Below are 11,824 nucleotides of genomic sequence, written 5' to 3' on the forward strand. Positions count from 1 at the left end.
ATTTGTTCAGTAACTAGCAATGTTAACATTGATCACTTAGTTAAGATGGTGTCTGCCCGATTTCTCCACCATGAAATTACTATTTTCTCTTTGTAGTTAATAAATATCTTTGGGGATTTTCTTTGGTACTGTGCGTGTATCCTGTTTCTCATCACCCATTAATGATTCTTGCCTGAAACAATTTTAACCATGTAGGTTGCCAAATAATTTTCTAACTCCAAAATTCTTCCTACAACATTTAGTTGGCATTCTGCCATAAAGAAGAGCTTTTTTCCTCCCTATTCATTCATCCATCCATCCATCCATCCATCCATCCATCCATCCATCCATCCATCCATGCATGCATGCATTCATTTGTATAAACTCATAAACTCATGGATTCTTATTTTAGTCTATGGCTTACAATCTACTTATTAAACTCATTATTTATTTTAATGCTGAAATTGTCCAAGATTTGGCTAGTGGGAACCCCCTGAACCTGGCTGCTGTAGATTGTGATGTGTCCCCATCATTCTTTGAGCAGTTTCTTATTTTCTAACATAGGAAAAGGTCCCAGCCACCCAACTCTAAAATCAGCTATTTCTCCAGGGAGCCCTAATTCTTTTTATTGAAAAATATTTAGAAACCAAGATCCGGATGCTGGATGCTGAGTGTGCTTAGAATAAGTGTTTATTCACTTAAGCTAGAAAAAAATAGGTACACTTGTTTTTGTTTGTACACCATTTTGGGTTTTCCTCTATCTTTGTTGGTTTTATGTATTTACATTTGAGCATATGAAATACGATATGGTTCTAAAAGTCTAAATTATAAGGAAAAATGTATATTTTTAAGACGTATCTCCCTCATCACACACACACACACACATTCCTTCTATCCTGTTGCTATCCCAAGTCCTTTTCACCTATTCCCACCACCCATCAGTAACAAATTTCATTCATTTCTGGTTTACACTCATGTTTCATTTTGCAGAAATAAACAGATACATGTACATTTTTTCCTTATTTCTTTCCTAAAAGGTACATATTATAGATGACATTTTCCTTTTTCATACTGGATATCATCCCATATCAGTTCAAAGAAATGTTCCTAATTCTTTTTTATAGCTGCATAGTACTCTATTGTGGTGATGTATTCAACCACCCTGATGTTTGAGCACATACTTTGTTTCCAGCATTTTACAATTACGATCAATACTGTAAGTAATTAATTTATACATAAGTATTTTCTTATTTTTTGGAGGTGTAAATTCCTCGAGGTAGAATTATTGGCACAAATTAAAAATGCACATATAATCTTTTTAGATATTGCCAAGTACCTCTCCAAAAAGATTGTACCAGTTTTCATCAATACCACCAAAATGAGATTGCCCGTTTCCCACAAACTTGCCAACAGAATATGCTGTCATACTTTTTAATTTTCGCCAATGTAAATAAAAAATGATCTCAGTACAGTTTTAATTTGCATTTCTCTAACTATGAGTGAGCTTAAACATTTTTTCATATGTTTAAAAATATTGTGTCTTTTGTCCATTTTTCTATTGGATACATGCTTTAAAAAAAAATACTTTGCTTGAATTGCATTTTTCTTTCAGTATGCTAGGCCAAAGCTAAAAGTTATACATTTGCTCAACATTTATCCTGTTTCTTAATTTTTTCATGATAAAATCTTATCTGTGGTAAGGATTTGGTTCTTGATATAGATGGTGCACGCTATGAAATTTTATCAAGCTGTACCTTGTGACTTGTGCACCTCTAAAAGCTTATTTTAAAAACTCTTAGCCAATTTAATTCTGTGCTAACAGTGTCTTGCTTGCCAAATACATAAGGGAAGCTTAGTGGTTTCCAGAACTCATACTTGAAAGGTGAGCCCACAACACAACATACACACAGGGTCATTCTTCCTCCCCTCCCACCATGGTGCCCACTCCCAACCCCCAGGAGCTTGACAAAATTAGCTGCCCTAGACATGTCTTCCCACTTCACCAGCTAGGGGAAGGATTTACCCAGTGGACAGCAGTAAGGACCCCTACAACCCCTTCTGAGTTTTTCCTACAACCCCTTCTCTATGTCCCAATAAGTGATGCTCCTCTATTTCAAGACTCATTTTCTTCATAATTTGCAGGGGTAGTAGAAGGAAATGGGTAATCAAGTCTATTAAATGTTATAAGCTACTTAGAGAAAGATTCAGATGGCCTGGACTTTTCTATCATTCTCTCTGCACTATGCAGAGCTGAGTAGTTGAGGTGCGTTCTCTCCTACCCTCAGCCTCTGGAGCCTATTTGATATGGGAGAGATTGTATAATCTAAATAAAACTGCTATGCAGGGGTGAAGGAAGAATTTTTAAGATTACTTGTCTGTTTATTGTATCTTTCAGGAGAGCCAAAAAAAAAGAGAGCAGCAGCATGCCTTCAGAGAATTGGCGCCACCTGAATAGCTGTCATGCTGCTGGCCTGATGATCACCTGGCCTCTCCAATGGAGCAGCCTTAAGGCAGTGGGGAATCTCTGAGCAGAGAGGCCCCAGGAGCAGATGTGAGGCAGATGCTGACAGTAGTCATCAGGAATGAACACTAAACAACATTGGCATAAATCAAAGATAAACCTCCCCTCCTGGTTCTCTCCCCCGCATGACCCCCAGATGATGAAGGTTATTTCAAGGAATTTCTAGGAATAGCATTTGATGTATACCATGACCTTCCAAGGAAAGCTGGGGGCAAGGCATTGTAGTTTCCTCACCCCTCCCCAGCCAGGATACCCTGACACATGCAGAGACAATACCTTCGTCTTGTGGGTCGCAGGCTGAAATCACAGTAAACACACACATGCACACACACATGCACACACACACACTTTCTCTCACCCTCTCCCACTCTGAGTAGCATTGGAAGTAGAAGCCATTCCAGTGGCAATAACTGCTGACCCAAATCCAGGCTCCCTGAGGATCACTGGATGTTAGTTGGACCCTCAGTTTTGGACAATATGCTCAATTGTCCATACTTGTGTCATACAGTTCTGAAGCACAGGCATAAAGAAACCAGAAGTGTCCTCCTTTATCTCCAGACATCGTTTGGTGTCTCTGTTTATGACAGCTCTTCCCTGGATGGGAAGAGAGACAGAATCAAAGTATTGCAATGCCCTAGTAGTATGTCACCATCCCTGCTCCTATTCTCCTTGCTGTGCTCAGAGATATGCTTGAGGGGTCCCTCAATCTTCTGCAAGTCATCCAGAGGACAAATGAAGCAAAATGTAGAGTTAGGTCACCCAGTGTTTTCTCTAATAGCCCTGTGACAAACTAACCGTAGATCTGGGAGTGAGCAATGCAGTGCTGGGTTCCAACGTTATCATCTGCCTTTCCTGAGATTGAAGCATCGGGTCAGCATGACTGGCAAGACAGGACACAAATTGGAGAGCCATGTCCCCTTGCTCGACCTTCCTTTTCACATCTTCATCTCTGAGTCTATGAAACCTACTGGGATTCTCCCTTTCTCCTCAGTGAGGCTCTGTGGTGGGACTGGAGCAAAAGCTATGTTCAGGAATCTCAAACTATTTTCTCTACCACTCCGGGGCGCAGTTCTTACTCCTATTATGGGAGCTTCAACAGGGAACATTATGAGCTTTAGAGCTAAAGAGTCTGGGTTAAATCCCTGCTCCACCATGTACAAACAGCAGTCTTTGACAAATTAACTTAATCTGCCTAAGTCTCTACTTCTTCATCTATAAAGTGGGTTAGAATTAACATTAGGGTTAATATTTATTGAGCATCTTGTGTCTGACATTAAGAATGTGCGATAAATGTTAGTTCATCTCTGCTCCTCCCCATTCTAATGGGGGAAAAGAGAAGAGGAATCATCCTTCTCTTTCTTCCCATATGCCAACACCCCCTGAGCTTCAATGGCTCAACAGTCGACAAGCACACCATTGTCCTGGTCCTGTCCTCTTCACCCAGCACTCCCAACTCCTTACACCCCTTTACCCTTTTTTGCAGGAATAACTCCCATAATTTTAGTGTGAAGGTGAATTCGTTTCCCTCTGCTATTATCCTCAGAGTTAACAGTCTCCATTTGTCTAGTGAGAAACCCTGACCTCGCTGTTCCACCTTGGGTACCTACCCCCAACTATTTTAACACCAAGCAGGCTGCTGGCTCTATGTCCAAATCCCTCTCCCTCCTTAAACACTGCCTCCCTACCTCTTATGTCTTCTAACCACAAACTGCCCCCAACAATCCTGCTCCCCCAAATTTGCCTGCCTCTGGCCACACCAGACTCTCTCTGCTCCACCTCCCCCAACCGCCCTAGATGCATTCATCCAGTGTCATCATTCAGGTTGGCTCTCCCAGTTCTTGAACTTCTTATGTCACTCCCACGGCTCCTTTTCCTTGGCCCCAGCTTCCGGACCACACAGGGCTCCTGGAGAGGGGCCACCACCTGAGTGGGCCTGGCCCACAAATGTACCTACAGCGGTCTGGCCTCAGCACTTGGCTTACTCCTTAGGGTTATTCCTCCAGATCTTCTCAGCATACTCTATCCCTTGATGTTCACTTTCACTAAATGACTTCAGTTTTCACTTTGTCAAGAAGACCACACTTCCAGTCAATCTAGCCCCTCACCTGAATGCCATGAGCAATCCTTGGGATGCTGCTCATGGATGCTCTCAAAGGAGCTGCCCTGCTTACTGCCAGCAGCCCCGAGTGTTCTGAGCCCAGCCACTCTAGATATATATAAAGAGAAACACTCCTGCTGTCTAACATCTTTCTTTTATCTCTCACTCTTAGTAGCTTCCTTTTCTACTGACTTTAAATATATCCAAATGTTTCAATATTAGAAACAGAAAAAAAAAATACTCTTAACTCTATCTTCCTTTTGCCAACATTTTGTGTGTTTCTCCCTTTCAGAATCAAACTTCTTAAGCAGAGAGGCAATAACAAACAGTAGATAAGATTCTGTGTTTGAATCTTGGACATTTACTATGCTGTGTGATCTTGGGAATATTATTTGACTTCTCTGTGCTTTAGTTACTTCATAAATGGAGTAGAGCTAATGATAATACTTCTCTTATAAAATTTATGTGAAAACTAAATTTGATCATGTTTAACCCAGTGCCTGGTACATAATACATACTCAATTAAACTTGGCCATCATAATTAATTGTGAACTTTCAGATAGGGTCAGTGGTTTTTTGTTTTTTTTTTTTTCTATTTTCTCATCACTTCCAAGTGACATGTGCTTTGGCAGCATTCCTTACATCCTCTTCAGCCTCTCTTACATTGTGTTCATCTGGATCTTATAAATTTTGGCTTTGGTTTTTATTCGCAGGGTGTTGCCTGTCAGCTTTTAAAGGATTTTTCTTTTTGTTTCCTTTTCACTTTTTAAAAAAGAAATATGTGCTTATTTTTTAACTTTGAAAATCTATTTTTTAAATTAGAAGCACTCATAATGGGATAACATTATACATCTAGTTTTTATATCCTGCTCTTTAAATGTAACATTACATCATATACATTTTCCGATTTCATTAATTTTTTGAAAACACTTTTGAGAATAATTTTAATGGTTATATAATAGTTCAAAGGATGAACAGAAATCTCACCTACTGTTGGACATTTAATTTTTCCTAATATTTTGTTATAATAAATGTTAAGGTATTTTCTATATGAATATTGAGCTACATTTTATATTATTCAATGTCAGGGTTCTTTCTATAGAGAAATAAATTGTTTTTGGAACTAGGCCCCAACTATTTGGGAGAGCACTGCCTTAGAGGTCTCTTCCTCTTCTTGAGTCCTGACTACAAGTGGTGTCTTCCTTCTCATCAACTCTCATGGAGATTCTGTTTGTATCCTGAGCTGTCACTCCATCTTGAAGACTTCTGAATGATGATGACCTTTTGTAAGACAACTTACCATTCTACTGTTAGAAAGTCCTCCCCCTGTCCCTTAATATAAGTCTAACTCCTTGATCTCCAATCACTGGTCTTAGTTCTGCCCTCCTGTAGACATTGAACGAGTTCACTTCCTCTTTCTCATGAACTCAGCATTATCTTTTCTCTTATCTTGGAGAAGATTCACTTCTCCAAGGCAGTACCTCCAGGCCTGCCTATCTTTTATTTGCTCTGCAACCATATCTTGAGTGCCTGCAATGTTCCAGGCACTGTGCTAGATGCTAGAGAGAAAACAACAAACAAAACCCGGGCCCTGCTCTCTAGCCCCAGTTTAGTGATGAAAAGGAACAAGTGAGCTGGCAATTAGAAGAGATCATGAGACAAGGCCTATAAGACAGGTACTGAGAACACACAGAAGAATCGCCCATCCTAGTTCTGTGGAATCACAGGTGGCTTCCTAAGACAATGTGTAAGGCCAGGGGAATACTTTGCAGTTGGTCTGGTAAAGAGATGGGAGGAGAGAGAACAACACCTACAAAAGTGCCTGAGATAAGAGGGAGCACAGCCTTCCGTAGAATTATATGTAGTTCCATTTAGTAAAAGCTTAGAGCAGGCTAGCAGGACTTACTCTTCTCTCCTTCTCACTGATATTCTCTAGTTAAGAGGGACCTAATCTAGGATCCAAAAGACCTCTGAAACTAAGTAAAATTGTGCATGTAGGTGCTTATATATGTTTTCTTGGAAAGAGTACATAGCGTGCAGCAGATTCTCAAAGGGGTTATTAGCTTTAAGTTAGGAATGATTGAGTTAAATTGTCCATGTCCTTTAATATGTGCCTTCTGGACCCCATACAGTACCATGTTCAGAGGTATGTTCACAGACAAAGCATTACCTCCCTCTATCAGGACATCACATTCCTGCCAATGCGGCTTAATGCAGCCTTATTACACATTAAATTCACATATAGACTGTGGTCAACCAAGTCACTGCACCCTGTTCTTGGTCAATTGATGTTGAAGTTAAAGTCAGGGCTTTTACATTAGTTTCTGTCAAATTTCAGCCCAGTGCTCCAGACTCTCTATCTATCATTCATTAAAAAACTGAATACAGTGGCTAATACCTATTGAATACTTTCTATGAACCAGACACTATGCTAAATGTTTTACACACATCATCTCATTTAATCCTCCCAACAGGCTTATAAAGTAGACATTATCATCTCCATTTTATAGACGAGAAAACAGTTTCAGAGAGGGTAATACAATTGCTAAAGGTGACTGAACTAGGATTTGAACCCAAACTCAACTGTTAAGCTATAAGAGATTCTAGTATCTCCTCCCCTTAGCATCCCCACCTTAGTCAACAGACTCAGTGTTTCACTCCAAGTTCCCTTTTTCCAGTGTTTTCCCTATGCACTGCCAGAAAACGAATCTTCCTAAAACACTATCAAACCCAATCCTAACCTCTCAGATTATATGTAAACATATCCTTTAAGAAACACATGACTCACCGGTTTAAAATCCCAGTATATGTGCAGTCTATTTTTGGCTGCTTTGGAACATGGCTCTAAAGTGGGCTTCATCCCAGTGCCAGGGTCTGTCAGGCAGTGATCATCAGCATCTTCCTCTGCAATCAGTGATCCCACATAGAATTAGGTGGTAATAGACATTCTAAAAGAGAACAAAGGATCTGCCATGGACACAGTCAATGCAGAGGCCATTAATCGTACAGAGGGAGAGCATAAAGACTGCTCTTAGGTTACCACAGGAAACACTGAACTTTCCTGGGTAACAAGAAGTAACCTCTGCTTCTTTCTTTCTACCCCCCAGTAAATTCTAAAAGGAAGACCAGGGATGAGGAGGGAGCACTAGCCTGCTTCCTTCTATGCAAGGAGCACAACAGAATTATGGTTTGCATGGATGAGGAAGCTTATCTTTAAAACACACACACACACACACACACACACACACACACACACACACACACACACCCCTGAATTTCATAAGGTGGCATTATAAGCCTCATCCAGGAGCTTGTTTTCAGGAAACTTTTCAAATTTTCAATCTGACACTGCCTTGCTCAGTGAACTTGGACAAGTAAGTTGTTTTTGTGTCATGACTTTTTTTATTTGTCAAGTGGAAATGTTATCTATCCTGCACCCCTCAAAATGTTGCTATGAGGGCAACATGCAAGGTAACATGATAGATGTGAGTAGTCTCAGTGAAAGAAAGTCCCCTGGCTGCGCCTTCCACTTGGTGCCAGATCTCTTCTATTCCCTGGAGGGACTTCCATTCAGCCACTCTCTTCTCTAGCCTTCTGTTTCCTTCTCTACAGAAGAAGTCACGGGTAGCATCAACTGTCCACCTCCCAGGGCATATAAGGAGCACCAGGAGGATGGAGGAAAGCAGTGGGAAGAGAGGGAAAAGGGGATTGAAGGTTATTGTCAGTGAAAATATTACCATGGAGAATGAAATAGAACTGTCTTGCCATGACTTTGTGAATGAACTTGGAAGTGCTTAGTTACAAGTACAGGTTTGGGTTTCACCATTACCCGTTATCCAAGATGCTCAGCTCCAGCTTCCCCACCATCTAATACTGAGTCCAAATCTGGCAAAGATCGCTAAGGGCTGAGCCTCAACAGACTTACTCTGTTGGGGCAAAGAAGATTATGGAAGATACCTGTATACTGTATTCATGACAGTAATACATGATGGGGGTGTTGCCTGGAATAGGTCCCTGATCTAGGCAGACATTTTCATCCAATGGGTTTTTCATCTGAAGGGGCAAAACACATGACAACACTGTTGGAAAGAGGCAGAGAAAGAGGGCCTTTGAGGTTCCCCAAGCTCTGCATTTTCCCCACCACTCCAAGGGTACCAGAAATCATCAGCAAAAAGGGAACAAGGATTTGGGATCCTGGCAGCCATTTTCTAAGCACTAGACAAATGCCGAAGTGAGGCACTACTGTGATGCCCACTTCCTGGGAACAGCCACCCCGCTTGGACCATCAAAGCATATATAGAGAAGGGGAATCTATGCCTGTGTTCACGTGGGCAAGGCCAAACACTCTGGCTGGCTGAGAAACTTGGAGGATCAAAGCTAGGACTGCAATTTGCAAAGTAAGGAAGCAGAAGCAGAGAGAAGGAAAAGAGATGGGAACTGGGGAGCAAGAGATGAAAGGAAGCAGAAGGTCTAAGGGTAAAAAGCCAAGGAAGGAGTTGGGGGTAGGAAGGGAATTGAGCAAGATGGGCTTTGGAAATCCTTTTCTGGCAGTCAGGCAATTCAAGTTTTATTGTCTTCTATAGTCAAACATTTAAAATCTGAAATTCAATTTCATAATTCATACTCTTCCATAGCCCACAATGTTGTGGATTGGCTTCAGGGCTGGATAAACATTTTTCAGATACCAGTCAAAAGTTTTACATTTCAGTTTCTCCCGGATTGCCATCCTGGAAGAAATGTCTCCATAATCGATTCCAGAGTTCTATAAATAAAATAGAGTGCTTCTGTGTAACATGCTCGACTTCACCAAAGAGTATGGGGGATACTTGGGGGTATTTTTCTGATGGCCTGCAAGGTAACCTTGATAATTTATAGTTTTTCAGGGAAGATGATAAAGATTAAACCCCAGGAATCTCTGTTGGTTTTAAAGGCACTTGCAAGGCCTGTGTAGTGGGATTACCCAGGTTTATTACTCATCATTAGCAAGCTGATGCAGACTGCTTCTGTTTGAGATATTTACATCAATAAGGCACAAAATACTTCTTACAATGGTCAGAAAAGGTTTTCAAAAGGAATATTCTGGCATTAAAATTTGGAGCTTAAAAGACATTTTCTAAAAGTGATATCTGTAGGGAATCAAAATGAAAAAATGCTTGAGCCCAGAGCCACAGCTCAGGAAAAGAAGACAAATCACGCCAAACTTAGGAGTCAAGGACAAATGATGTGCACTTAGTTAAGAAAGTCATCTTCATTCATGTGCATCCAACAGGATTACAGTTCCTACTCCCACCATCCCACATCCTGCCTGCCATGTTATATACTCTTAACACAGTGAATTCCTTTTGTCCAAACCTGCCCCACAAGGATTCCACCATTGTAGATGATGGATGAAGAACACGGAATCTAAAAGATTCCTTTGTTTGAATCTTATGTCTGCTGCTTACTACCTTAGCACTTTAAACATGTTTCTTTCAACTCTCTATGCTTCAGTTTTTCCATCTGTAAACTTAGAATAACAAAAATAAAACCTAACCAAGGTAAATGCTGTGCTCACCTCCTTCCACGACCATATCAAAATTACAACTAAATTATAGAACAACCACCTGAAGATTAGCTGAACAGAACTCCTATAATAAAGGATATAAAGAAGAAGTCATATCGAGACTAGTAAGAGGGGTAGAGACAAGAAATGAGCTGATCCCACATTCACAAGTGGTGGTTAAGAATTGGGAGAGATATCTCAGCTATGGAGGAACCTCTGAGGAATGAGAGATCCCAGTCCCATACCAGACTACCTAACTTGGAGCACCAGTGCCAGAAAGAGAAATCTCCACAACATCTGGCTGTGAAAATCAGTGGGGATTCCGTCCAGGTGAAACAGAGGGATACTGTAGACCGAAGTGTTCTCTTAAATGGCTCAAGCACAGATTCACTCACTCACAAACACTTGCCTTGGGTGCCAGCAAATGAATAGCAACGTGAAAAGTACCAGAGACATACAGGGAGGAACTGAATTGGCTGGCTCCAGGGCAAGAGTTGGAAGGGCAGCTCTCTCCCAGACAGAAGTTCTGCAAAGCACCATTGTTCCTTTGTTGAGCCCTTGCAACACACAGCTGGCAAGTGCAGATGGGCATCATGTCTGTGTCTCCACATACACAGCTAACGCTGAGCACACAACCTTGGTGATTCGCTGAGACCCTGCCCCACCCAACTTACTCACAAGAGCAAATCTCTTTCAGCAGCTATCCCTCACAAGTAACTGGTTTTGGCCCATACTTTGAACTTTCCTAAAATCCCTCAAAGATCCACAAACCCCAAATAGGCAGTGGCTGGCTTCGGCATGCCCTGCACCTCTTCCTAAGTGGCCCTGAGCCAGGCACTAGTGGTAGCCAGCCTTGGCTCTCAAAATAGTACCCCCAGGCACCTCCAAGCCCAGCAAGGCAGCTACAAACTAGAGATCACTCTGTTACTCTTATCAGGTTGCCAAGGGTGAGGCAAAGGCAGAGGAAGACCTTGGCTTGCACCAAAGCCCCTCTCAAGAGGTCCCAGAACCAACACACCCAGCAGTAAGCTTCAGACCACACCAGAGCACCACCCAATCAGTCCCACAAACAACACATCAAAAGGGTAGACTTAGCAGGCACCAGAGCCCCACTAATGTAAATACCACTGTGGGGTCAGTGTCCATAAAACAGCTCATCCACTGTAGTTACAGCTAGCCCTCAGCCAATGAGCCTGAGGGTTAATCCCACCCACTGACATGCCAACAGCAATCAAGACTCAATTACAACAGGAGGGCACACACGACACAAGGGACACACCTACAGCACCTGGCTCAGGTGATCAGGGATACTGTGCCACTGGGCCCCATAGGATGCCTACTATATAAGGTCACCCTGTCAAGACTGGGAGACATTGAAGACCTACATAATACATAGAAACACAGGTAGGAAGCCAAAATGAAAAGACAAAGAAACCTGTCCCAAGTAAAAGAACTAGACAAAATTCCAGAAAAAGAACTAAACAAAATGGAGGCAAGCAATCTAACAGTTACTGAGTTCAAAACACTGGTTATAGGGATGCTCAATGAACTTAGGGGGAAATGGATGAATTTATTGAGAACTCTCACAAAGAGATAGAAAGCATTAAAAAAAAATAGTCTGAAATGAAGAATACATGAGATGGAATCAAGAGCAGATTAGATGAAGTGGAGGATTGAACAGGCA

At 41.6% G+C, this 11,824-nt stretch overlaps 1 protein-coding gene across 1 annotated transcript in view; it reads right to left on the reverse strand.

Moving 5' to 3' along the window:
* Window positions 1-2,950: 2,950 nt before the first annotated feature.
* The window catches only part of GALNT8 (polypeptide N-acetylgalactosaminyltransferase 8), a 47,645-nt gene continuing 38,771 nt past the window's right edge, over window positions 2,951-11,824 (reverse strand). Inside the window, 5 exon segments of the mRNA XM_011361810.2 lie at window positions 2,951-3,094; window positions 7,387-7,528; window positions 7,530-7,546; window positions 8,556-8,651; window positions 9,223-9,360. Coding sequence (XP_011360112.2) covers window positions 2,951-3,094; window positions 7,387-7,528; window positions 7,530-7,546; window positions 8,556-8,651; window positions 9,223-9,360 — 537 coding nt within the window.

Source organism: Pteropus vampyrus, unplaced genomic scaffold (assembly GCF_000151845.1).
Source record: "Pteropus vampyrus isolate Shadow unplaced genomic scaffold, Pvam_2.0 Scaffold70, whole genome shotgun sequence".
Taxonomy (NCBI): Eukaryota; Metazoa; Chordata; class Mammalia; order Chiroptera; family Pteropodidae; genus Pteropus; species Pteropus vampyrus.